The 25,732-nt window shown below is 63.2% G+C and overlaps 2 protein-coding genes across 5 annotated transcripts; one reads left to right on the top strand and one right to left on the bottom strand.

The window, feature by feature from the left end:
* Positions 1 to 1,174: 1,174 nt before the first annotated feature.
* On the top strand, positions 1,175 to 9,658 carry LOC142014893 (aldehyde dehydrogenase family 3 member B1-like). 2 transcript variants are annotated; one of them, XM_074998135.1, is made up of 10 exons: positions 1,175 to 1,323; positions 1,772 to 1,934; positions 2,760 to 2,870; positions 3,055 to 3,175; positions 3,393 to 3,478; positions 3,721 to 3,802; positions 4,168 to 4,554; positions 5,230 to 5,396; positions 5,531 to 5,630; positions 6,493 to 9,658. In XM_074998135.1, the coding sequence occupies exons 2-10, from the start codon at positions 1,773 to 1,775 to the stop codon at positions 6,684 to 6,686; spliced, it is 1,410 nt and encodes a 469-aa protein (XP_074854236.1). In that variant the 5' UTR covers positions 1,175 to 1,323; position 1,772; the 3' UTR covers positions 6,687 to 9,658. The 2 variants fall into 2 exon arrangements, with proteins under 2 accessions (XP_074854236.1, XP_074854237.1); XM_074998136.1 differs by lacking the exons at positions 1,175 to 1,323; positions 3,721 to 3,802 and having other exon boundaries at positions 1,907 to 1,934.
* A 2,664-nt stretch (positions 9,659 to 12,322) lies between these two features.
* On the bottom strand, positions 12,323 to 20,574 carry LOC142014061 (aldehyde dehydrogenase family 3 member B1-like). Of its 3 annotated transcripts, none has more exons than XM_074996076.1 (10): positions 19,500 to 20,574; positions 17,669 to 17,831; positions 16,710 to 16,820; positions 16,405 to 16,525; positions 16,101 to 16,186; positions 15,802 to 15,883; positions 15,051 to 15,437; positions 14,198 to 14,364; positions 13,964 to 14,063; positions 12,323 to 13,506 (listed from the first exon to the last, which is right to left on the bottom strand). In XM_074996076.1, exons 2-10 carry the CDS (start codon positions 17,828 to 17,830, stop codon positions 13,313 to 13,315), a joined length of 1,410 nt encoding a protein of 469 aa, XP_074852177.1. In that variant the 5' UTR covers position 17,831; positions 19,500 to 20,574; the 3' UTR covers positions 12,323 to 13,312. The 3 variants fall into 3 exon arrangements, with proteins under 3 accessions (XP_074852177.1, XP_074852178.1, XP_074852179.1); XM_074996077.1 differs by having other exon boundaries at positions 12,323 to 13,427; XM_074996078.1 differs by lacking the exons at positions 15,802 to 15,883; positions 17,669 to 17,831; positions 19,500 to 20,574 and having other exon boundaries at positions 16,710 to 16,816.
* Between the last annotated feature and the right edge of the window lie 5,158 nt (positions 20,575 to 25,732).

Raw genomic sequence — 25,732 nt, 5'->3', positions numbered from 1 at the left:
CTGCAGCAGGGAGTTCCACAGGTTGAGTGCACATTGTGCATTCCTTTGGTTTGTTTGAAATCTGTAATTTTATTTGGTGACCCCCAGTTTTCATGTTCGCTTTTTGGCCCGAATGACAGGTGTTTAGCACAGCTGTTCGCTTTAACCAGGTCTACGATTGTCTGCAGATCCAAGACACTTTTGGTGGAAGCCACCAACACCTTCCAGGATAAGAATGTGGACGGAAACAGAGATACCCCAGGCAAGGTGCCCACAGGCAGTGACTCAGGCAAGATGATTGACACAGATGCTGGGTGAGGGACTGACTGCCTATGGTCACCATAGCTGCTGGGGAGGCATGGTGCAGAGGGTTTAAGGCCTCTCTCTCCCCTCTTCCAGAGAGTCCAGGGCAAGTCCTGATAGCACCAGGGGGAGCATCTGATGGCAGTGTCTCCTGCCAACCAAACTAAACACACAGCACTGACCAGGGCCAGATGGGTGTCCTCAAACGGACAGCAGCCTCACAGTTGGCATGAGACTCTGATTGGAGATAAATCTGTGTGCTGAACAACTGCAGGGCAGAGCTGGGATGGAACCCAGAAATCCTGGTTTTCAGCTGCTCCCTGCCCTAACCCTTGAGACACAGGGAGCCAGCCCATGAGCTCTGCCTGTCCCCTGCTTTAACACCAGACCAGGGTCAAAAGCCAGGAGTCCTGGCTCCCAGCCCCCTCCCCCAAGTAAGCAGAGAACCCAGGAGTCCTGGCTCCCAGCCCCCTCCCCCAAGTAAGCAGAGAACCCAGGAGTCCTGACTCCCAGGCCCTCCCTCTCTAACCCACCTATCCCGCCTCTGACCAGGGAGAGAACCCAGGCGTCCTGCCCCGCCCTGCGCTGGTGCCTCTCTGCCCTGATTGGGGTAGGCGAGGCCACATCGAGGGCCAGGAAATCCCAGCCAGCGAAGGGCAAAGCCCGGCCGGACCCAGCCAATCACCACCCTCCGCCCGAGAGCCGCTGCCCAATCAGCAGCAGCATACCAGGGAGGGGCGGGGCTGGGCGAGTCAGTGACATTCGCCACAAGTACGATCGGGCTCCAGCGGATCAGGTGGGAGGGGCGGGGCGGGACCTGCCCAGGGGGCGGGGCGAGCCGGCAGAGGGGCGGGGCTCGATCGCTCCCCGGGGCCGGAAGAAGGTTGAAAGTTGGTGCCCACGTGAGGGCGGCCCCAGTACCTGTGATCCCCCGGAGCACGCCCCGCCCCCTCCCCTCCCCTCCTGCCCCCCCGAGAGCTGAGGGGGCAGCCCCCCCGCTGCCGTGCCCCTGCCTCAGCCGGGGACAGGGGGAGCTGTGAGGTAGGATGAGATCAGAGGCAGTGGGGATGGGCAGGGGCAGGAGCAGGGGCAGGGGGGAGGGGCTCGGGGCTCAGGCAGTGGGGATGGCAGTGGATGGGGGAGGGGTTAGGGGCTCGGGCAGTGGGGGTGGGCAGGGGCTGGGGGGAAGTGTTCAGGGCTCAGGCAGTGGGGATGGCAGTGGATGGGGGAGGGGTTAGGGGCTCGGGCAGTGGGGGTGGGCAGGGGCTGGGGGGAAGTGTTCAGGGCTCAGAGGGAGTAGGGATGGGCAGCGACTGGGGGAGGGGTTCGGGCTCAGGCTGTGGGGATGGTCAGTGGATGGGGAAGGGGCTCGGGACGGGCTGAGGGAAGGGATGGTGCCAGTGGGGGGGCAGTGTCTGGGAGCGTGGGGAGTGGGGTTGGCTCAGGGGCTCTGGGTCCCCAGCAGAGGCTGACCTGTCCCCTCCCCCAGTATGAACCCCTACGCGGGTGTGGTGAGCAGCCTGCGCACTGCCTGGCTGGCGGGGAAGACCCGGGGCGCTGAGCACCGGGTGTCCCAGCTGGAGGCGCTGGGCCGCTTCCTGGAGGAGCAGCGGGGACCCATCCTGGAGGCCATGGCCTCGGACATGCGCAAGGTGAGCCGGGGCCGCGCCCAGAGCCCAGCGCGGGGCAGGGTACCGGGGGGCCCCGAGAGCTGGGAACACACTGCGGTCTTGTCCCTCCCGGTCCCTGGCCCACCTTCCCCCACAGGAGCGAGGGCCAAGGGCTGGGCTGGGCTGGGCCGGGGGGCTGTGTGTGCAGAGAGGGGTGTTTTGGTAGGGTCTCCTCAAATGGCCCTGTGGCTCTGGGCTCCGGGCGGTGAGAGAACCACCTGGCCCTGGGAGGGCAGCAGTGGGACGAGCCCTGGTCCCCGGCGCAGGCCGGTCCCCAGGCCGTGACTGGCACCTGAGGGGGCTCTGTGTGGGGCACAGCCCAGCCTTGCCTGGTGGCAGTGAGTCCCCCGGCCCAAGGGGCAGAGCTGTGCACCCGGGCCCCATCCTGTGGGCAGGTGGCTCTGGGCTCAGGCCGCTGGCACAGCTGGGCCCTGCTGGGGGGACACTGGTAGGAGACCTGAGGCCGGGGGTCGCCCACAGGGACGGGTCGGTGTCTGCTGGCAGGAGGGCTCGTGCCCCAGCAGCTGTGTGACACCCCCTGGTGTCGGTGGGGAGTGGGGGGGGGGTCCCTCAGATGGGGGGTGGCACCACCTCCCCCCCCAGTGAGCTTCCCCAGCTGGTCCCCTCCATCGGATGGCCATGTCCCTGCCCCACGCCGCCCTTGGGATATGTGGTGGGAGAAGGGCAGAGCCATGTGCTGGGGGGGTGGAGGGGCAGAGCTGTGGGCCGGGTGGAGGACAAGCAGAGCCGTGGGCCGGGTGGGCCCCTCGGAGAGGGGGCGACGTTAACGCCGGTCCGCGCCCCCAGCCCCCCCTGGAGGCAGAGCTCTCCGAGATCCTGCTGGTGAGGAACGAGGTGACCCACGCGCTCAACAGCCTGTCCAGCTGGATGAAGGACGAGTTCGTGGAGAAGAACTTGGTAATGGGGAGATGCCCCAGGGCTGAGCGGGGACGGGGAGGAAACACACCCCAAGGCCGAGGTCTGGGGCAGCCGGGAACAAGCCCCAGGTCTGAGCCGGGCCAGAGCTCCCCTTGCCCAGCGTGTCCCCATCTCCCGGGCTGGGCACCGCTGCCCAGCTCCTGACACTGGGGCTGCCCTGCAGGTGACGCAGCTGGACGAGGCCTTCATCCGCAAGGAGCCCTACGGGGTGGTGCTGATCATCGGGCCCTGGAACTACCCCCTGCACCTCATCCTAGTGCCCCTGGTGGGGGCCATCGCTGCTGGTGAGTCGGGGACCCCGGCATGGCTCCCCCCACCCCCCAGATCCCCCCGTCACGGCACGGTGCCCATGTGCTCTCGGACAGGCGTCCAGCCCCTGGTGTGCTCCCCTGGGACACCACCTGCCGAGCCCGGCGGGTGTCAGGGAGCTGCTGTGAGGCCGGGGGGGCAGTGGTGTGTCCCTCCCACTGCACAGTGATGTCCTGCCCCCCCGCCCCCCAGGGAACTGCGTCCTCGTCAAACCCTCCGAGATCAGCCGGGGCACCGAGAAGCTGGTGGCCGAGACGCTGCCCGGCTACCTGGACAAGGTAAAGAGCTGCGCTGCCCTGCCCTGCCCTGCCCTGCCTGGCACCGCACCCCTCCCTGTGCCCGGCCCCTTCTCCTGTGCTCAGAGCCAGCCCTGCCACCCCCACCCCGTGCCCGGCCGGGGCCGGCTGCCCTCCCCCTGCGTTCAGTCAGTGCCCTGGGCTGGGGCTGGGGCTGGGGCTGGGCTGGGCTGGGGCTGGGCAGAGCAAAGGGGCAGCTGAAGTCACCCCCATTCCCGCTGCAGGACTGCTTTGCCGTGGTGACGGGGGGCCCCGCGGAGACCACCCAGCTGCTGGAGAACAAGTTCGACTTCATCTTCTTCACTGGTGCGGCCCGAGCCGCCCCCGGACCCTCCCCTCTCCCCTCTGGGGCACTGCCCAGCCCCCGCCCCATGGCTTCTGCCTCCCCTCCCATGGGGGCTGCCCCAGACCCCCTGGAGGCCCACGTTCTGCCCCGTCCACGGCCGTGGGCCCGTCGGGCTTGTCCTGCGGGGCCGGGGGGTGTCCGGGCCGGGGATCCCATCGTTGAGGCCGTGAGCAGTGCGGCCCCTCCCCCCGGGGGGGTGGGAGCAACGGGAGCCCCCGGCCGAGGCAGGGCCCTTCCCTGCACTCGGTGAGGTGGGTCCTGCCTGGGCCCTGGGCTGGGGGAGAGCGGCAGGGCCGTGCCCTGAGGCCTCCCCTCACCCCCGCAGGCAGCGCCCAGGTGGGCAGGGGGGTGATGGCGGCGGCGGCCCAGCACCTGACGCCGCTGGCGCTGGAGCTGGGGGGCAAGAACCCCTGCTACGTGGCGGAGGACAGCGAGCTGGAGAGCGCGGCCGCCCGGCTGGTGTGGGGGCGCTGCTTCAACGCGGGCCAGACCTGCGTGGCGCCCGACTACGTGCTGTGCAGCCCGGCCACGCAGGAGAAGCTGCTGCCCGCCCTGGGCCGCGCCATCGCCCGCTTCTTCGGCCCCGAGCCCCGGGAGTCGCCCGACTTGGCCCGCATGGTCAGCGACCGGCACTTCCAGCGCGTCCGGGCCCTGCTGGGCAGCGGGCACGTGGCCCTCGGGGGGCAGACGGACGAGGCGGAGCGCTACATCGGTGAGGGCCCCGGTGCCGGGCTGGGAGCCCCGACGGTGCAGGAAGGAGTGCGGGGCGCTCCCTGGGGCAGGCTGGGTCCTTGGGGTGCCGTGGAGGCGGAGTGGGCCCCAGGGGGGCTCTGGGGGTGGGGCAGGGCCCCGGGGGGGACTTGTGGGAGCCAGGCAGGGGGTATGGGAGCTCTGGGAATGGGGTAAAGCCTGGGGGGCTCAGAGGGGTGGTGAAGGGCCTCTGGAAGCTCTAAGGGTGGGGCACAGCCTTGGGAGATTCTGGGGGGCAGGGCTGGAGATCATGGGGGTCGGGGGCAGCTGGGCAGGGGAGGGCCTGGGGGAAGGCTGTGGGGCAGCGTGTGCGTTGGGGAGGGCTCTGGTAGGTTGGGCTCCCGGGGGGCTCTGGTGGCAGGGTTGGGCCTGTTGGGAGCTCTGGCAATGGGGTAAGGCCCAGGGGGCTGCGGGGGGCAGTGAAAGACCTGTGGGGGTCTCTGGGGGCAAGGCTGGGCCTTTGGGGGTCCTGGCAGGGTCCAGGAGGGGTTTTGGGGGTGGCTCTGTGGGTGGGTGGCTCCGGAGGCAGGACAGGGCCCGGGGGGGGGTCCCTGGGCAAGGGCAGAGCTGGATGGGGGCAGACCCCCGGCGGGGGAGGAGTGCCACACGCCCCCCATGCAGCGAGCGATTCCCACAGCCCCCACGGTGCTGGCGGACGTGCAGCCGTCGCAGCCGGCCATGCAGGAGGAGATCTTCGGGCCCGTCCTGCCCATCGTCACGGTGCCCGGCGTGGACGACGCCATCGCCTTCATCAACAGCCGGGAGCGGCCGCTGGCCGTGTACGTCTTCGCCTCCGACAGCAAGGTGCGGGCAGGGCCTGGGCGAGGGGGGCTCCTGCTGGGGCCGCCGGCTGGGCGACGGGGGGCAGCGCTGGCCGGCACCCCTAGGCCCGGCGGCAGAGGCAGCGGCTCTGCCATAACCCCCGGCTCTGCCCCCAGGTGGTGCAGCGGGTGCTGGAGCGGACCAGCAGCGGCGGGTTTGGTGCCAATGACACTCTGATGCAGATGACGCTGCTGTCCCTGCCCTTTGGGGGCATTGGTACGTCCGGGCCCAGCTGCCCCGTTGCCTGCCCCATCCTGGGCCGAGCGCTGGGGTTTCAGGGGGTGCTAGTGGCAGGGCCTGGGGAGGGGCCTGTGCAGGATGGAGCTCCTGGACGGGGGTGCGGCACATGGGGCCAGGCTGCCCTGCCCAGCCCTAGCCCTGCCTGTGGCCTCCCCCTGGTGATGGCGTGTCGGGGAGCCCCTGACCCCGCACCCCCATCCGCAGCCGCAGCCGGACGGGACTCTCAGCCGGCCGGTGGACGAAGAGGGTTTAGTGCTTGTGAGAGACGCAACCTGCCCTAGGAGCCATGTTAGTGCAGGGGCCAGGGCAGGCAGCCTTATTCCTCGGGGGGTGAAGGGCTCACGGGCCCTGAATCCCTCCTTCCTCCTCCCCGTGTCCTGTCCTCACCCTCCCCAGCCCAGGCTAACCCGCGCTCCCTGCAGCTGCTCCCTCAGCCCCCAGGCGGCCGCCCCCTCGCGGTGCTCAGATGGCCTCCACCTAGCCGAGCTGCTGGGAAGCTGGGCCATTGCCTATGGACCTCCCCTCAGGGCCCAAGCCCAGCCAGGTGCTGCACACAGCCCCACATCAAGTCTCTGCAGACCAGCCCAGGGCAGGCTGGGTCTGCGCAGCAGCAACCAGTGTATGCTGGGCCTCTGCTGGGCTCCTTCAGTGCGACTAGACTGTGTGCCTGGCCGAGCCCCCGCTGCGCGGCAGGGCCCAGTGGGCTGGGATCGTACCTGGGGAGGTAACGGGTGGGCCCCGTGTCTGAGCCACGCTGCGTGGCAGGGCGCTGTGGGCTGGGATGTGCTGCGGGGCCACGGCTGGACCCTGCCTGTCTCCAACTGTGCTCTGTCTCCAGGGAGCAGCGGGCTGGGCTCGTACCACGGCAGGTTCAGCTTCGACACCTTCTCTCACCGCCGCGCCTGCCTCCTGCGCAGGCCGGGCCTGGAGGCCCTGAACTCCATGCGCTACCCGCCCTACAGCGAGCGCAAGATGGGGCTGCTGGCTTCGGTCTCCCAGGTCAAGCGCAAGGGCGGCTGCAGCCTCCAGTGATGGGGGGAGGTGGGGCCGGCCGGGGTGCCCCTTGCCGGATGGCCATCGGCGAGGCGCCTGGCTGCCCGCAGGGATCGGGCCCCTCCAAAGGGGTTAAACCCTCTCGTTGTCCCCCTTCGCCTCCCTGCGGAGAGGGGCCTGGCTTCCGCCCGCCCTGGCTCGGGGCCCCTGCCGGTGCCAGCCCAGGTTCATCTCCAGCGGCTGGGGGGCTCGGAAGGGAGCCCCCCCCCCGGGGTTCCCCAGGAGCCAGTTGCTGGCCCAGGGGGCTGCTGAGGAATAACCCCCTAGGACAGGTGTCTGCATTCCTGGGGGCCATGGGGCGCCCAGGCTGCGGCTGCATTGCCCCGGGAGTGCATCTCTGACTCTACGGCGTGGGGGAGAAGTGTCCCTGCACCAGAGAGCCAAAGGGGCAGTGAGAGCAGCTGTCAGGGACTCCCCCGGCCTCAGCTGCCCTCCGCTGCCTTAGCCGTCACGTGCCTGCTCCCGTCACGCTCTCCGGCCGTCGCTGCCTTTGCCACCTGCCCAGCCCTTGGCCCTGGGGTGCAGTAAAGACAGTGCCTTGAACTCGCCACCTGGCCTGACCTGTGGAGCCTTTGCCTCTGCGGGCGGCACGGAGGGCGCTGGGAGAGGAGACCGGTCCAACAGCCAGCACAGGCAGGAGCAGATAGACACCGGCGAGGCGCAGCCTGCACAAGGGGGCCTGGGGGTGGGGATTGAGGGACACTCGCCTGGGGGGCAGGGCCGGGGTAGCAGGGATCTGTGAGTCAGCATGGGGGGGCACTGAGACAGCCCAGAGCAGAGGGAGCCCAGCGCTGGCATAGCGGGAGGCTGAGGGACAGGATCAACAGCTACTGGAAGGGCTGTGGGGAGAGCCCAGGGCTGGCCTTGGCTAGCAGCAGAGAGGAGGCCAAGGTGGGGCGGCCACCCCAGGCCCCAAACTTCTGGGCGTTCCACAGCAGCCCTCCCAGGGATGGGAGAGAAAGGATCACCTGGGGCAGCTGCCAAGAATCCCCTCCCTCCAGTGTCCTGCCCCACCCCCAGCCTCCCACTTCTCCCTGGGTGACGGGGAGGCCTCCAGCTGCCTCAGCCAAGAGGGGCTCGGGGTGGGAAGCTGCGGCGAGCGCCCTGGGGGGGCCGGCAGGAAGCGGGGAGAGAGGCGACTCCCTGTCGCTGCTCCCCCCTGCCTGGTCTGGCCTTAGGTACCCCCTGGCCAGGCCTATCGGGGAAGGGGTGGAGCTGGTGTCTGTGGTGCCGGAGGGAAGGGGGCTGCCCAGGGCCTCCCTCTGGGGCCAGCCCTGGCTGGGGGAGGCCAGAGTGAGCTAAATTCAAGGGCTGCGTTAATTTGCAAGTCCCTCGCTGCAGGTGGCCCAAGCCAGCCCCAGAGCTCCCTGCCTCTGTTCTCCCTGGGGCCACCACTCGGTGCCTGGGGAGCTGGGCACTGGAAGGGGAGGCCCCAGAGCTGGCTCTGGCCTCTCTGGGCAAGGGGGGTGTCTGGAACGCCTTAGCAGGGCGAGTCCAGAGCCAAGCTTCCTCGCGGCAGAGCTGGGAGTAGCCCTCAGAGACCCAGCCGGGGTGCCTGAGCCTTGTGGTGCAGTCTGAACCTGCCCTGTGGCTGTCTGTGTAAGCGCAGACTTCACCGCTGGTCCCACACGCCTCCTCTGGGCTGGAAACACCCCCTGTGTCCTGAGCCCCGGCAAATAGCAAATCCCACCGGACCCAGGTAGGTCTGTTCCCCCACAGCCTTTGGGTTCAAAGACTGCTGAGTTCACCCACCCTCCGGTGCTACTGCGCATGAAGGAGTTTGTGGTGGTCCAGTGTCTTTTTCATCTCACGTGGGGAGTTGTGACTGACCTGCCACGAGGCTGCTCTTACCACTGCCGGGCCCGGGCATTCCACTGTGGATGGGCATGAGTCCCCAGGCCGAGTACTCATGGCCACCAGGGCTGTGATTCTGCTCTGTAAGTAAGGACAGAAAGTGCCTCACCCATCCCCACCCTTGCCACCCACCTGCCATACCACCCAGCAGCTCCGTCCCCTCCTCCACTCAGCCAGACAACCTCTGCCATCTCACTTACTCCGTCCTGCTTAGTCACACCCCTGCTCCGGTCCTTGTCCCCCAGTTAGAAACCCTTTTGAATGAGAGCTGAGAAATGTTTAAAAACCTGTCAATAGATACCCGACAGAGTCACAATCAAGAGGAAAGGACACACTAGCTAAGACGCCAACCTAACTTTGAGGGAAGCGAAGTCACTACTAGAAAAAAAAATATGTATAAAGAAAAGGAAGGTGGATAGTAAGGAAAAGAAATCAGAAGTTAGGACTAGTAGAAAATTGATAAGGGAAGCAAAAGGAGGCTAGGCAAACGCTATTGCCAACAGAGTTAAGGACAATAAAAAGATTTTGTTATCCATTGGTCCATTGCTATCTGGAAACAGAATTTTCCATATTAATGCCAGAAGTGACAAAAGTATTCAATAAATATTTCTGTTCTGTATTTGGAAAAAAAGCAGGATGGTGTAACAACCAAGTCTTTCCATCCCACTAGTATCTCAGCTAGGATGTAAAACAGGAGCTACCAACGTCAGCCATTTTAAAATCAGCAGGCCTGGAGAACTTCCATCCAAGAGTTTTAAAAGACCTGGCTGGGGAGCTTGCAGGGCCATTATTGATGTTTACTTCTTCTCAGAAACTTGAGGATGTCCCACAAAACTGGAAGAAAGTTGATGTGGTTCCAGGAATTAAACTGGCTAATGCAAGTAATTATGGGCCTGCCAGCCTGACATGGATTGTGGGCAAGATAATGAGGCCGCAGATACAGGAATCTATTGATACAAAATAAAAAGAGGGCAATGTAATTAAGACCTGCTAGTGAATGTGAGTTTATGGAAAACAGATTTTGTCAGATGAAGCTGGTATCTTTTTTTGATGCACGTACCAGTTGAGTTGATAAGTGGTTTTCTAATAGATTTCTGTCGGGCTTTTCACATGATATTGCTTTTTGATTAAAAAACTAGAAGGGTGCAAAATAATCAAGTCACAGACTCAAGGGATTAAAAACTGGCTAAGTGCCACCTCTCAAAATGTAGCTGCAAACGGGAAAATGTCATTGAAAGAAGTGTGGTTCTAGTGTGGCTCACCTAGGGGGGTCCAGTTTTTGGCCCTGGGCTAGTTAGTATTTGTGAACCAACAACCCGAAAGAAAACACAACCTCACTGCTGATAAAAGTTGCAGATGATGCAAAGATCTGGGGGCGGGGAGTGGAAAATACCGGAGGGGCCTGGTCACTGATACAGAGTGATCAGGGTCATTTGACAAGCTGGACTCCAACAAATAGGCATTTGAAGATGTCTAGACCTAAATGGGTACTTCTAGAAACATTGGCTGCTCCTACAGGAAGGGGAGCATTGTCTCTAGCCTGGGAAGCAGTGACCATGCAAGATCGGGAGGTGAACGGTTGCTCCCAGGGCAATGCTGTAGCCAGAAGGGCTAACATGATCTTGGGGTGTGGAACCAGGCAACTTCAGTAAGGGAGGGAGGTTATTTGATCCGTGTATTTGGCACTGGTGTGATGGCTACTGGAACCCTGCAGTTCCGGGGCTGGGATGCATTAATAGGTGTGTTGTGAGAAAGACACAAGAAGTCATTCTTCCGCTCTACTCTGCTCTGCACTGGTTAGGCCCCAGTTGGAGTATTGTGTTGAGTTCTGGGCACCGCGTTTCAAGAAAGATGTGGAGAAATTGGAAAGGGGCCAGAAAAGAGCAACAAGAATGATCAAAGGTCTAGAGAACATGACCTTGGAGGAGAAGCTGAAAGAATTGGGCTTGTTTAGTTTGGAAAAAAAGATGATTGAGGGGGACATGATAGCAGTTTTCAGGTATCTAAAGGGGTGTCCGCAGGAGGAGGGAGAAAACTTGTTCTTCTTGGCCTCTGAGGATAGCACAAGAAGCAATGGGCTTAAACTACAGCCAGGGAGGTTTAGGTTGACATTAGCAAAAAGTTCCTAACTGCCAGCGTGGTCAAATGGTGGAATAAATTGCCAGGGGAGGTTGTGGAATCTCCATCGCTGGAGATGTTTAAGAACAGGTTAGATAGATGTCTATCAGGGATGGTGTAGACAGTACTTGGTCCTGCCATTGGGGCAGGGGGCTGGACTCGATGGCCTCTTGAGGTCCCTTCCAGTGGTAGTATTCTATGAGGGTCACCGCTCAGTGCTGGAAACCCTTCCTCCTGGCCGCGCTGGGGCGTAGCGCTTTCAGCCCCATGCCTTCTTCCTGCTATCCCTGTGGCCTGTTGTCTTGTCCTAGGGAGCCTCAGCTCTGTGGCTCGGCCCTCTGGCCGCAGCACAATGGGCTGCCTCTTCCAGGGTCCCCCAGGAGGCCCCAGGCCCTCCCCTGGCTGAGCCTCCCCCCTGAACATGCCATTCCATCAGGGGCTGGGGGGATCAAGGCCTGCTCCCTACACTGGGTTCCGGTCCGGGGCCTTATCTTCAGCAGCCAAGGTCTGTGCTACCCTACACCCTTCTGCCTCGCCCCTAGCCTACTCAGTAGGCCGCCATTGGCCACCCCTATGGCTTAGTTTGCTTGACAGCCCCTACATCTTGGGGCGAGTGCCCCCTTCTCTCCCTTATCCTAGAGAGACAGAGACTGCAGCTTTCCCCCCTTGCAGCCTCTTCTGCCTTGCTTTCTCGATGCCCTTCCTGGTCTGCCACAGGTGAGCAGCTCTTAATGAGGGCTCTCAGCCTAAATGGTGCCGTAGGAAGGGGTCAGCCAAAGGGCTGGAGGGGTTCTTCCAGAGGGCTGTGGTGCAGGCCACCTGGTTCTCTGGTCCTGAGACCACAGCTGGGAAGGGCCAAGTGAGAGGGGCATGCGAGGGGAAGAAGTTGAGTGGGGCCCTGGACAAAGTTCCTGCCGATCATTTCCATCCACGTGCAGCATAAATGTTTACGTGCACTGAGACACGTACGAACGTGCAACCGCAAGAGAGCCGCAAACCCGGCCGTGGGTGCTCTGCTAATCAGCCGGGCACCCTGGGAATCTTGCCTGAGCAGTTGCACAAGCACTCAGCTGACAGGGAACACTGGGCAAAAGGTGTAGGATGGGCGGGGGGCCCCCGCTGCTGAGCCCCCAGATGGTGGTAGGGGCTCCTGGCTCAGAACTCTCTCCAGGGCTGAGTGCACCACCATGACCTCGGCCAGGACCAAGCTCACATCCCACCTACCTGACTCCTCATAGCCCTGATGGAGAGCTCAGCCCCGCTCTGATATAGGGAGGTTTCTTGGGCACTGCGGAGAGAGCCAAACCTGGGCAAATTACTTAAAACCAGGTTGCTTACTGTCCAGATTGTGGTTCCTCTACGACAAGGCACCAAACCAGTCACAAAGAGCAACGCTGCTCCCTTCCTGGCCAGCCAGAAGTCACCAAGTAAATCCCTCAGGCTCTCGAGCTTCCCTTGTGCCTAAATCAGAACCCCCTCCTTACACAGCTGAGAGGTTATGAAAACCGGGTTCACTAAACCCATGAGTTCTTCCAGGCCCCAGAGGGACCAACCACATTCCCAGGTCAACGTATAAGCAGATTTCACCCAAAACAACACGCTGCACCAATCCTTTAGGATCTAAAATCTAAAGGTTTTTTTAATAAAAAGGAAGACTAGGGGAGAGAGGAAGATTGTTAAAAGTGTTAAATTACATCCGTCAATCATAACTTTCTTGAAGCAGGCTGCAGCGCATGGAATAGGTGGCTATTTTAATAGTCCCTGGAATATATCCTTTGTTATGATGGGTCAGAAATTCATTCAGGTTCCATTCATAGTACAGATGTTCCTGGAGGCTGCAGACAAGATGGAAGGGTCTCAGGTCCTCTTTATACCCTTGCCCACGTGGAGGGAAACCTGTGGTTACCCCCTGCGTCCCATCACATTTGCAATGGAGCGTCACATGATCCAGGCCCCTGTCCACGTCCCTTTTCTGGGTATTCCGCCATTAGCAACACGCCAGACGACATATCCTAGCTAAATTCCTGAGCTGGGGATTAGGATCCCCTCTGCTTTACGTGGCTAGGAATTCTTTCACAGCAGGTCCCCCTGCCTCCTCTTGTGTCCTCTCAGAACTAACCAGGTACGGAGCCAATGCTTCACATACAGAAATGATGCAGACATATAAGGAGCATAAAGAAATTCAGTGAATCACCAACTTTCATTGCGCACCTCACTTGGCCCAACGGGAGCAAGGTTTGGTGCAAAGCGAGGACAGGTTACAATCATGATTCTCACATGCATTGAAAATCCAATAACGCCACACCTGCCGTCAAGCTTTGGCCGGGGGACAGGAAGGTGGCTGAGAGCAGTGAGGGAGCGTGGCCTCAGCTTGAAGAGCCGGGGCTAGTGGGCTCACTGTGGTGTGATTTGGTGGCTGCAGCAAAGACCCTGGTGTTGTGCTTTATTTGTTGGGTCGCTGAGCCACAAACTTTCCAGGCCATTTTCTTCCAATGGGGAGGGGAGACTGGGAAGTCTTCATCACCCGTGGGAGGGGGGCAGATTTTCCAGATCAGCTGGGAACCGAGCCAGCTGCCCCCCACCCCACCCATCAGGCAAAAAGTGGCTTGTGTGGTGCTGGGACGGGCCACTCGTCACTGGAGGCTGCAGCCGCCCTTGCGCTTGACCTGGGAGGCCGAAGCCAGTAGCCCCATCTTGCGCTCGCTGTAGGGCGGGTAGCGCACGGAGTTCAGGGCCTCCAGGCCCGTCCTGCGGAGGAGGCAGGCGCGGCGGTGAGAGAAGGTGTCGAAGCTGAACCTGCCGTGGTACGAGCCCAGCCCGCTGCTCCCTGGAGACAGAGCACAGCTGGAGACAGGCAGGGCCCAGCTGTGGCCCCGCAGCACATCCCAGCCCACAGCGCCCTGCCACACAGCGTGGCTCAGACACAGGGCCCAGTTGTGGCCCCCTGGTATGTTGCCAGCCCACTGGGCCCTACCACGCAGCCTGGCTCAGACAGGCACACGTCATAGTCATATTGCAGGGGCCCCACTGCCCCCAGCTGAGGCCCAGCATATGCACCTAGGGCCCTGCTGCAGGCTGGGACCCTGCAGGTAGCTGGATGAGCAGGGGGAGGCCACAGGCAGGGCTAGGGCTGGGCAGGGCAGCCTGGCCCCATGTGCCGCACCCCCATCCAGGGTCTCCATCGCACACAGGCCCCTAATCAGGCCCCGCATCTAGCACCCCCCCCAACCCAGGGGCTCGGCCCAGGCTGGGGCAGGAGACGGGGCAGCTGGGCCCGGACGTACCGATGCCCCCAAAGGGCAAGGACAGCAGCGTCATCTGCATCAGAGTGTCATTGGCACCAAACCCGCCGCTGCTGGTCCGCTCCAGCACCCGCTGCACCACCTGGGGGCAGAGCCAGGGGTTATGGCAGAGCCGCTGCCTCTGCCGCCGGGCCTGGGGGCGCCGGCCAGCGCTGCCCCCCGTCGCCCAGCCGGCGGCCCCAGCAGGAGCCCCCCTCACCCAGGCCCTGCCCGCACCTTGCTGTCGGAGGCGAAGACGTACACGGCCAGCGGCCGCTCCCGGCTGTTGATGAAGGCGATGGCGTCGTCCACGCTGGGCACCGTGATGATGGGCAGGACGGGCCCGAAGATCTCCTCCTGCATGGCCGGCTGCGACGGCTGCACGTCCGCCAGCACCGTGGGGGCTGTGGGAATCGCTCGCTGCATGGGGGGCGTGTGGCACTCCTCCCCCGCCGGGGGTCTGCCCCCATCCAGCTCTGCCCTTGCCCAGGGACCCGCCCAGGGACCCCCCCAGGCCCTGTCCTGCCTCCGGAGCCACCCACCCACAGAGCCACCCCCAAAACCCCTCCTGGACCCTGCCAAGACCCCCAAAGGCCCAGCCCTGCCCCCAGAGCCCCCCACAGGTCTTTCACTGCGCCCCGCAGCCCCCTGGGCCTTACCCCATTGCCAGAGCTCCCAACAGGCCCAACCCTGCCACCAGAGCCCCCCGGGAGCCGAACCCACCAGAGCCCTCCCCAACGCACACCCGGCCCCACAGCTTTCCCCCAGGCCCTCCCCTGCCCAGCTGCCCCCGACCCCCATGATCTCCAGCCCTGCCCCCCAGAATCTCCCAAGGCTGTGCCCCCACCACTTAGATCTGCCAGAGGCCCTTCACCACCCCTCTGAGCCCCCCAGGCTTTACCCCATTCCCAGAGCTCCCATACCCCCTGCCCGGCTCCCACAAGTCCCCCCCGGGGCCCTGCCCCACCCCCAGAGCCCCCCTGGGGCCCACTCTGCCTCCACGGCACCCCAAGGACCCAGCCTGCCCAGGGAGCGCCCCGCACTCCTTCCTGCACCGTCGGGGCTCCCAGCCCGGCGCCGGGGCCCTCACCGATGTAGCGCTCCGCCTCGTCCGTCTGCCCCCCGAGGGCCACGCGCCCGCTGCCCAGCAGGGCCCGGACGCGCCGGAAGTGCCGGTCGCTGACCATGCGGGCCAAGTCGGGCGACTCCCGGGGCTCGGGGCCGAAGAAGCGGGCGATGGCGCGGCCCAGGGCGGGCAGCAGCTTCTCCTGCGTGGCCGGGCTGCACAGCACGTAGTCGGGCGCCACGCAGGTCTGGCCCGCGTTGAAGCAGCGCCCCCACACCAGCCGGGTGGCCGCGCTCTCCAGCTCGCTGTCCTCCGCCACGTAGCAGGGGTTCTTGCCCCCCAGCTCCAGCGCCAGCGGCGTCAGGTGCTGGGCCGCCGCTGCCATCACCCCCCTGCCCACCTGGGGGCTGCCTGCGGGGGTGAGGGGAGGCCTCAGGGCACGGCCCTGCCACTCTCCCCCGGCCCGGGGCCCCGGGCAGCACCCGCCTCGCCGGAGGCAGGGAAGGGCCCTGCCTCGGCTGGGGGCTCCTGTCGCTCCCAGCCCCCGGGGGGAGGGGCCGCACTGCTCACGGCCTCAACGACGGGATCCCCGGCCCGGACACCCCCCGGCCCCGCAGGACAAGCCCGACGGACCCACGGCCGTGGGCGGGGCAGAGCGTGGGCCTGCAGGGGGTCTGGGGCAGCCCCCGCGGGAGGGGAGGCAGAAGCCATGGGGCGGGGGCTGGGCAGTGCCCCAGCGGGGGGAGGGGAGGGTCCGGGGGGGCTCAGGCCGCACCAGTGAAGAAGATGAAGTCGAACTTGTTCTCCAGCAGCTGGGTGGTCTCCACGGGGCCCCCCGTCACCACGGCAAAGCAGTCCTGCAGCGGGAATGGGGGTGACTTCGGCTGCCCCTTTGCTCTGCCCAGCCCCAGCCCCAGCCCCGGCCCAGGGCACTGACTGAGCACAGGGGGAGGGCAGCCGGCCCCGGCTGGGCGCGGGGTGGGGGTGGCAGGGCTGGCTCTGAGCACAGGAGAAGGGGGCCGGGCACACGGAGGGGTGCGGTGCCAGGCAGGGCAGGGCAGGGCAGCTCTTTACCTTGTCCAGGTAGCCGGGCAGCGTCTCGGCCACCAGCTTCTCGGTGCCCCGGCTGATCTCGGAGGGTTTGACGAGGACGCAGTTCCCTGGGGGGCGGGGGGGCAGGACATCACTGTGCAGCGGGGGGGACACACCACTGCCCCCCCCGGCCTCACAGCAGCTCCCTGACCCCCGCCGGGCTCGGCAGGTGGTGTCCCAGGGGAGCACACCAGGGGCTGGACGCCTGTCCGAGAGCACATGGGCACCGTGCTGTGACAGGGGGATCTGGGGGGTGGGGGGAGCCATGCCGGGGTCCCCGACTCACCAGCAGCGATGGCCCCCACCAGGGGCACTAGGATGAGGTGCAGGGGGTAGTTCCAGGGCCCGATGATCAGCACCACCCCGTAGGGCTCCTTGCGGATGAAGGCCTCGTCCAGCTGCGTCACCTGCAGGGCAGCCCCAGTGTCAGGAGCTGGGCAGCGGTGCCCAGCCCGGGAGATGGGGACACGCTGGGCAAGGGGAGCTCTGGCCCGGCTCAGCCCTGGGGCTTGTTCCCGGCTGCCCCAGACCTCGGCCTTGGGGTGTGTTTCCTCCCCGTCCCCGCTCAGCCCTGGGGCATCTCCCCATTACCAAGTTCTTCTCCACGAACTCGTCCTTCATCCAGCTGGACAGGCTGTTGAGCGCGTGGGTCACCTCGTTCCTCACCAGCAGGATCTCGGAGAGCTCTGCCTCCAGGGGGGGCTGGGGGCGCGGACCGGCGTTAACGTCGCCCCCTCTCCGAGGGGCCCACCCGGCCCACGGCTCTGCTTGTCCTCCACCCGGCCCACAGCTCTGCCCCTCCACTGCCTGGCACATGGCTCTGCCCTTCTCCCACCACATATCCCAAGGGCGGCGTGGGGCAGGGACATGGCCATCCGATGGAGGGGACCAGCTGGGGAAGCTCACTGGGGGGGGATGTGCTGCCACCCCCCATCTGAGGGACCCCTCCCCTGTGGGCCAGTGCGGTCCCTTGGCCTGAGACCCCCTCACTCCTCACCGACACCGGGGGTGTCACACAGCTGCTGGGGCACGAGCCCTCCTGCTGGCAGACACCGACCTGTCCCTGTGGGTGACCTCTGCCCTCAGGTGTCCTACCAGTGTCCCCCCAGCAGGGCCCAGCTGCGCCAGTCGGCCTGGGCCCGGAGCCGCCTGCCCACAGGATGGGGTCCAGGTGCACAGCTCTGCCCCTTGGGCCGGGGGACTCACTGCCACCAGGCAAGGCTGGGCTGTGCCCCACACAGAGCCCCCTCAGGTGCCAGTTGTGGCCTGGGGACCGGCCTGCCCCGGGGACCAGGGCTCGTCCCACTGCTGCCCTCCCAGGGCCAGGTGGTTCTCTCACCACCTGGAGCCCAGAGCGGCAGGGCTATTTGAGGAGACCCTACCAAAACACCCCTCTCTGCACACACAGCCCCCGGCCCAGCCCAGCTCTCGCTCCTGTGGGGGAATGTGAGCCAGGGACCGGGAGGGATGAGACCACAGTGTGTTCCCAGCTCTCGGGGCTCCCCAGGACCCACCCCCCACGCTGGGCTCTGGGCGCGGCCCCGGCTCACCTTACGCATGTCCAAGGCCATGGCCTCCAGGATGGGGCCCCGCTGCTCCTCCAGGAAGCGGCCCAGCGCCTCCAGCTGGGACACCCGGTGCTCAGCGCCCCGGGTCTTCCCCGCCAGCCAGGCGGTGCGCAGGCTGCTCACCACACCCGCGTAGGGGTTCATACTGGGGGAGGGGACAGGTCAGCCTCTGCTGGGGACCCAGAGCCCCTGAGCCAACCCCACCTCCCACGCTCCCAGACACTGCCCCCCCCACTGGCACCATCCCTTCCCTCTGCCCGTCCCCACAGCCTGAGCCTCTAACCCCTCCCCTGCCCCTGGCCCATCCCCATGGCCTGAGCCCCGAACCCCTCCCCTGGTCCCTGCCCACCTCCATGGCCTGAGCCCCAAACTCCTCCCCCAGCCACTGCCCGTTCCCACTGCCTGAGCCCCGAACCCCTCACCTGGTCCCTGCCCACCTCCATGGCCTGAGCCCCGAACCCCTCCCCTGGTCCCTGCCCACCTCCATGGCCTGAGCCCCGAACCCCTCCCCCATCCACTGCCCGTTCCCACTGCCTGAGCCCCGAACCCCTCACCTGGCCCTGGCCCATCCCCATGGCCTGAGCCCCAAACCCCTCCCCCATCCACTGCCTGTCCCCACTGCCTGAGCCCTGAACTCCTCCCCCCATCCACTGCCCATCCCCACGATCTGAGCCTCAACCCCTCCCCCATCTTCTGCCCATCCCCATGACCTGAGCCCTTAACCCCACTCACTGGCCCCTGCCCATCCCCACTGTCTCTGTACCCTTCACCCCCTGCTCCTGCAGCTTCTGCCCATTCCCCCAGCCTCTTGCCCTGAGGGGAGGGGGACACCAGATTAAAATGAAATTGGGGTGGAGGGGCCAATTCCCCTAATGTCCCCTGCAGCAAGCCCCACCCCTTATGCCAGATCACCCCGCCCACTGCAGCAAGCCCCGCCCTTTATACCCGGTTTCCCCATCCCCTGCAGCAAGCACTGCCCCCCTCCCACTCTCTGTGCACAGGTGTTGTGTTGTGGTTTGTGCCACCCTGGCTGGCTGCTTCCTGTTGGGGCAGGTGCCAGGACTGCTGGGTTGTACCTCTGGCCTGGGGAAGGCAGTGGGCTCTGGTGGGTTGGAGCAGTGGGGGCTGGGAGCTCGGACTCCTGGGTTCTACACCAAGGCCTGGGATTTTTTCAAGGGCCTCACCAGCAGCCCCAGCTTTAATTCCTTTCCTCCCTGAGGCCCCGGTGCTGTGGGTTAATTCGCTTTGGGCGACACCTGGCCATTGGCTGCTCTGCCCAGGGTGACGCTCCGAGGGGCAGGGCCGTTGGCTCAGCCCTGCCAGCCCTACTATCCCTCTGGCTCAGCTCATTCCTCGCTCCTGCTGTGGGTCCCACTGAATCCAGCCTGGGCTCCCTTCTCTGGGCAGGGGGCTGCTGCCTTGTGCTTGATCTCTGGCCCACTCCCCCAAGCGGTGGCTCTGCCCTGTGCCTCCCCAGAAGCTCTGCTCAACCACAGAACACAGCCTGTTGGCACCTCTAGGCCCTTGGCATCTTGCCTGGCAGCTTTGGGGTTCATCTTGCCTGCTTTGGGAAAACAAGAGAACGCCACTGGCCATCATATACAGCCCCCAGCTAAAGCCTCTCCAGCGCATCATCAGTGATCTGCAACCCATCCTGGACAACAATCCTTCACTCTCACAGACCTTGGAAGACCAGCCTGTTCTCACCTACAGACAGCCTGAAACAAATTCTCACCAGCATCTATAGACCACAACACTAACTCTAAACCTGGAACCAATCCCTGCAATTAACCTCGCAGCCAACTCTACTCACATATCTAGGCATCCTTCAGTCTGTGTAGACTATGGATCGTGCCCTGCGTAACTCCATTTAAGTTTGTCATTTACAGTGTTGACTGTGACTGTGGACGCCCACATGAGATTGACAGTTCTTGCTACATCTGCTGCGTATGTAGGGGGTGTCTGGCAGGTCCTTGCTGTCCTTTCTATGGGCTCACTTCTCTGCCAGCTGTCTGATCTTCATCTCAGCCTTTTGAAGGCCCCTGTGTAGTTCCTGCTTCCAGCTGCTGCAGTCGTCTGCCAGCTCTTCCCAGCTATCTGGGTCCACGTCTACCTCGAGATCCCTCTTACAGACGTCTTTGTAGCGCAACTGGGGGCGTCCAGGAGGTCTTTTGCCAGAGACTAGCTCGCCGAACAGGATGTCTTTTGGGATCCTTCCATCGTTCATCCTGGGGACATGGCCAAGCCAGCGGAGCCGCTGCTGCCTGAGGAGGGTGTGCATGGTTGGAATTCCAGTTTGCTTGAGGCGTTGTTGGGCACTCTGCTCTTCCATGACATCCCAAGAATGTGCCTAAGGCAGCGCAAGTGGAAGACATTCAGCCTCTTTTCCTGGCAGGCGTACAAGGTCCAAGACTCGCTACTGCAGAGGAGGGTGCTGAGGATGCAGGCTCTGTAGACTTGCATTTTGGTGCGAGTGTACAGCTTGTTGTTGTTCCACACTCTCTTGCTAAGTCTGAACAGAGTTGTGACCGCTTTTCCAATCCTCCTGTTTAGCTCAGGCTCCAGCAACACCAGCAATATCAGCGCAGGACTTAACATCAACCATACCATCGGGGCTCCTTTATCTGCACGTCTGCTAATATAATATATGCCATCATGTGCCAGCAATGCCCCACTGCAATTTACATTGGCCAAACTGGACAGTCTCTATACTTGGCTTAATCTAATTCTTGACCTCCCTGCCACTTCTACCCCTCTGCTCTCTGATTTGCTCACCTTGATTATCTTTTTCTGATTTGTCCACCTTGATTACTGTTTTTGGTTCTCTGTGCCTTAAATATTGAGTCTGTTCTGGTCTGGCTGTGGTCTGAAGAAGTGGGTCTGTTCCACGAAAGCTCATCACCTAATAAATTATTTTGTTAGTCTTTAAAGTGCTACTTGACTGCTTTTTTTATGTAAAAGAATAAATGGATGTAAATCAGACATCAGGAATGGTAACATACAAAAACCTGTTGGAAGAGCACTTCAATCTCCCTGACACTCAGGAACAGATTTAAAAGTAGCAGTCCTACAACAAATGTTTTTCAAAAATAAAATGGAAAGAGAAATTTCAGAGCTGCAATTCATTTGCAAATTTGACTCCATCAACCAAGGACTGAACAGAGACTGGGAGTGGTTGGCCCCTTACAAAAGCAGTTTCTCCTCTCTTGATATTCACAGCTCCATATTAACTGCTGATAATGGGCCATTTCCACCCCAACTGAATAGACGGTCTCTTCTCAGCTCTGGCCCTCTCCTTTACTGAGACCCCCTCTTTAAATCCTCCTCTGAAACTGCCCCACCCATGCATCTGATGAAGTGGGTCTTTGCCCACGAAAGCTGCTGCTCCAAAATATCTGTTAGTCTCTAAGGTGCCACAGGACTTCTCATTGTTTTTGAAGATACAGACTAACACGGCTCCCCCCCAATACCCATCTTGCCTGTGTTGCTGTCTGTGGGGGTTTCCCCTGGTGGTCCATGTGGTTACCTTGGAAGGTGTCGGTGGCTTCCATCAAACCTGTCCTCTATCTACAGGCAATCACAGACCTGAGTAAAGCCAATGGCTGGGCTCAGCACCAAAGCAGCACAGCTCAGGTCCAGGCCAAGGGAACGGAGAAATGAAATACCTCTGGGTGTGATGATAGCCGGGAACACTAGGAAGCCACTCTCCAAGGCAATGAGGCACCCACGCGAGTGAATGGGTTACCCATCGATTGCAAACGGGGGGGATAGATTGGCTGCGTCTGTGAATAGTGCAGCCAAGCAGCCAGAGACCCAGCAGAGAGCACGGCCCCGGAGGAAGTAGACACCCGGCTGCCTTTGGACAGGGAGTTTGCTGGAGGAGCGCACTTGGAATTCTGAGCAAGGGACCTTTCTCCTGCTTGTCCCTCCAGGCACAGGGGCAGGACCCTGCCTGCGTTCCTTGGGGAGAAACGGAAGAGCATCCAGGAACAGCCCCGATGCACATCGCCCATTCCTCCTGCCCATGGAAACAGCCCAGGAAGGCTCTGCATGATCCACTGGGGCCAGAAGGGGGCCAGTGCCTCAGCTGCAAAGAGAGGAGGAAATGCCCCACACAGGCTGCCCCTGGTGTGAGGGGAGGGGGACCCTAGCAGGGCTGGGGGAGGGAAGGGTTAACAGATGCTGATGGGGTGGGACTGGCCAGGGGGTGGGGGGAGCACAGATCGGAGTCAGGCTGACCAGGGAACAGGGAGTGCTGTGTGGGGCAGGGCTGGGACGGCCCAGGGGGGCACTGTGTGGGGCAGGGCTGGGATGGCCCAGGGGGTCGCTGAGTGGGGAAGGGCTGCGACGGCCCAGGGGGGCGCTGAGTGGGGAAAGGATGGGATGGCCCAGGCGGGCACTGAGTGGGGCAGGGCTGGGACAGCCCGGGGGGCGCTGCATGGGGCAGGGCTGGGACGGCCCAGGGGGGCGCTGAGTGGGGCAGGGCTGGGACAGCCCAGGGGGGTGATGAGTGGGGCAAGGCTGGGATGGCCCGGGGCACGCTACATGGGGCAGGGCTGGGACAGCCCAGGGGGGCGCTGAGTGGGGCAGGGCTGGGACGGCCCAGGGGTTACTGAGTGGGGCAAGGCTGGGACGGCCCAGGGGGGTGATGAGTGGGGCAAGGCTGGGATGGCCCGGGGCACGCTGTGTGGGGCAGGGCTGGGACGGCCTGTGGGGTGCTGCGTGGGACAGGGCTGGCTGGGTGGGGGACACTGAGTGGGCCTGGCCCAATTCTGGGAGATTTCACAGGGTCTCTGGCTCCCTGACGTGTGCCCTATGGGTGGGCTGCACCCATGGGCCTCACCTGTGCTGTAGGGGAGCTGGTCTGGGCCATTGGACAAGTGAGAGCCTCCCCAGGCGTCCCACCCTGGCTTTGGCAGGAAGGAACAGACCAGGGACTGAGCCTCAGAACGCAGGACACAGGGAGCAGCCGCCAGCGCCTGTATGAGTTCCCCAGCCCAGAGATCGTTTCTCCAGGGTGCTGATCTCAACAGCTGGCAATGACCCAGCAGGGTCCTCTACCCTGGCTCACACTGGGCTGACCTGCCAGGCTCCCTGCGGGGCACAGGGGCCGCCCCCCACTGCTGGTGGTGTTACCTCTCTGCACAGTGCCCAGCTGGGTGCCTGCCGGGGTTGTAGCTGCTGCGGTGATGCCTGGCATTCCCTGCCGTGATGAGCCTCCCACTGGGTCAAGGGTGAGAGGTTTATCTGTGCCAAGATGCCAAAGTCTCAAGGGCTCGGCCCTGGTGCCTGGGGCAAGGTCCTCGGAGCAGGAGTCTGCTGGGCCGGGAAAGGTGCTAACCAGTTCCCCTCTTGGGGCCAGAAGAGGACTCACCCCCTTCCTCAACGGGGAACCTGGCATCCACTCAGGCCAGCTGGCATGGCCCGAAAGCAACACGGTCCTGCCTGCGTGAGGGTCATAACCTGGGAGAATCAGCACAGCTCTGTCTTGGCCAGCCCCACTCAGTGCCCCCCGGGCCAACCCAGAGCCACCCCCTGCTCTCTCACAGCTGGAGGGAACAGTCACGCTAGGGAATCCCCCCGCCCTGCAACACACTGCCCCCAGCACTGCCCGGCCCAGTGCTACTCCGCATTAGCACAGCTCTCCCTGCCTGTCCCTTTCTGGGGTGCGTGTGATGATCCCAGGGAATCATGGGTATGGAGGCAGGTTCCCTCCTGGTCACGTCTTGGTCCCTGGTGATGGCTCTGTCCTTGCAGCTTCCCCTCCATGCGGAGTGCCCCCCAGCAGCCAGGAAGAAGTGAAATCAGATGGACCCCCCCAGCCCAGCCCCTGTGGCACCCCCTGTACCCCATTCCCATCTCCTCCTGTGCTTGTGCTGCCTGTAGCTGCAAGGGACCAGCCTCTGGCTGGGAAATGCAGTGCCCTGGTCAGTCACTCCTGCAGGGATCAGGATCGGGAGTAGCAGCAGGGCTGTGGAGCAGGTGGGGAAGGAAGCTGGCAAAGGGAGGCAGTGTTTGGGGGTGGCACAGAGAATCCAAGAGGCCCCTGTGACGTGGGCTGGCCAGCAACAGGAGGGGAGTATGGGGCACACAGCAGCCAGCCCCTTCCTGGTGAGGTCAGGGCAAGGAGGGCAGGTGCCCCAGCTGGGAGCATGGGCTCTTCCTGGGCTGGCAGCACCCCTCTGTGGGGCCCATCATGCAGCCACCCTCTGCCCACATTCCTGGACAGCCAGTGCTGGCTGAGGCTGACTGGGGGCAGAGCCGCCCTAGATACATGCGCTGGCCGGGCAGTGCTGGGTCGGGGTGACTTCTTCATATCTCCTCCGGCAAATCCATCCCAATCCTGCTGCCAGCGTTTGCCCAGGGGACCTCTCTCAACTGGCACATGGGCTTTCCCCAGGGGGTTGCTCACTGGTGTAATTACGGTAGTCCTAGCAGGGGAGTGATACCAGCAAACTTCTCTTAGAGGCCCCAGCACAGAAACCAACGAAATCCACCCTCCAAACACTTGGAACCAGCCCCTGGGCTGCAGCTGGCCTGCACGCTATTTGTATGCTGCTGTCAGAAGGGTAGCAGGAGCCCTTTAAACTGGAGCAATTCCAAAGTCTCAGGACTCCCAGCCCCACCACTACCGTGCTGGCTGGCAACCGGCCCTTATATCTGATCAGCCCACCCCCTGCAGCAAGCCCCACCCCTTATGTCCAATCAGCCCACCCCCTGCAGCAAGCCCCACCCCTTACACCAGATCACCCTGCCCCCTGCAGCAAGCCCCACCTCTTATACCTGCTCAGCCCACCCCTTGCAGCAAGCCCCGCCCCTTAGACCCGATCACCCCACCCCTACAGCAAGCAGCACCCCTTATACTTGATCACCCGACCCCCTGCAGCAAGCCCCACCCCTTTTTACCGATCACCCCGCCCCCTGCCGCAAGACCCACCCCTTAGACCGGTCACCCCGCCCCGTGCCGCAAGCCCCACCCCTTATAACCCTTATTCTAAAAGTCCGCAGCTCCCAGCCCCCCGCATGACCCTAGCTGTGGGGTATAAATAGTCTGCGGGCCAGATGCAGCCCGTGGGCAGTATCCATCCCGTAGGTCACATTGTACTGCCCCTGCAGCAGCTAGTGAGCAATGTCATTAATAAGGAAGGAGCGGCCCCTGACACCTCTCCAAAATTCATGGAGCGGCCCCCCCCCAAAATGATTGCCCACCGCCTGCCCGAGAGCCTCTTCGGGACTGCAGCTGCTGCCTGCCAGGCATGGGTGTCCTGCCTTCCCCCGGCAGCGTGTGATGGCTCTGGGTTGCAGATCCCTGGGAAAGGATGAGCCCAATGCATCCAATAGCTTCCCCAAGGATGAGGGGCACTACCCACCCATCGGGGGCATGAGCATGCTAGGGAAAAGAAAAAGCAGGAGCCCCAAGGCAGCTGGCCCAGAGCTCCCCTTTAGGCTCCTCCTGGTGAGGCGGGGGGGTGCTGGCAGACACAGCTGCCAGCTTCCCTCCCTGTGCTGGGCATCTCCCCTGGCCAAGGTACAGTCCTTAGGGGCCCACTTCAAGTCAGAGATTTGCACTGGGGTAAACAGCTGCACTATCTATCTCAGGTCCTTACCCAGCCCCCGTCACCGCACTATCTGGGCCACTCACACTCCTTTGTGCGTATCCTCTCACCCCTCCTCCTGCGGGGCCAAGCTGTGAGCTCCATTGGCCAGGTCCTTCTGTCCACGGGCCGATTATACAGAGCACTTGGGGAGTGAGCACTGGGCGTTTCTCCCAACCCCCGTGACAGACCCATCCCTGCCAGTAACTTGCCCTCTTTCCATGGCCCCTCCATCTATGGCATTGCCAGGGCCCTGCTGTCCGAACCCACCACAGCGCCCCACTCACTATGGAAAGAGGCGCTGTAGTGAGGGAAACTGAGGCACAGAGCCTGAAGGCCTTGTCTACACAGGCAGGTTAATCCGGACTGACTGGGAGCAGTGAAACTGGATCAGCCACGCGACAGCCCCACTTCCAAGGCGCCACAGCTAACAAAGCGAGTGGCCACGTTA

The sequence above is a fragment of the Carettochelys insculpta genome, chromosome 6 (assembly GCF_033958435.1).
Source record: "Carettochelys insculpta isolate YL-2023 chromosome 6, ASM3395843v1, whole genome shotgun sequence".
NCBI classification, from domain to species: domain Eukaryota; kingdom Metazoa; phylum Chordata; order Testudines; family Carettochelyidae; genus Carettochelys; species Carettochelys insculpta.
Note: the sequence above shows the minus strand (reverse complement) of the source record. Positions and strands in the feature narration are given on the sequence as shown.

Excerpts from the sequence above, each read along its gene's own strand:
- LOC142014061 (XM_074996076.1), bottom strand. The coding sequence starts at position 17,830 with ATGAACCCCTACGCGGGTGTGGTGAGCAGCCTGCGCACCGCCTGGCTG. Across the intron at positions 16,526-16,709 it reads AGTTCGTGGAGAAGAACTTG|GTGACGCAGCTGGACGAGGC; the intron begins GTAATGGGGAGA and ends GCTGCCCTGCAG. Across the intron at positions 16,187-16,404 it reads GGTGGGGGCCATCGCTGCTG|GGAACTGCGTCCTCGTCAAA; the intron begins GTGAGTCGGGGA and ends CCCGCCCCCCAG.
- LOC142014893 (XM_074998135.1), top strand. The coding sequence starts at position 1,773 with ATGAACCCCTACGCGGGTGTGGTGAGCAGCCTGCGCACTGCCTGGCTG. Across the intron at positions 2,871-3,054 it reads AGTTCGTGGAGAAGAACTTG|GTGACGCAGCTGGACGAGGC; the intron begins GTAATGGGGAGA and ends GCTGCCCTGCAG. Across the intron at positions 3,803-4,167 it reads CGACTTCATCTTCTTCACTG|GCAGCGCCCAGGTGGGCAGG; the intron begins GTGCGGCCCGAG and ends TCACCCCCGCAG.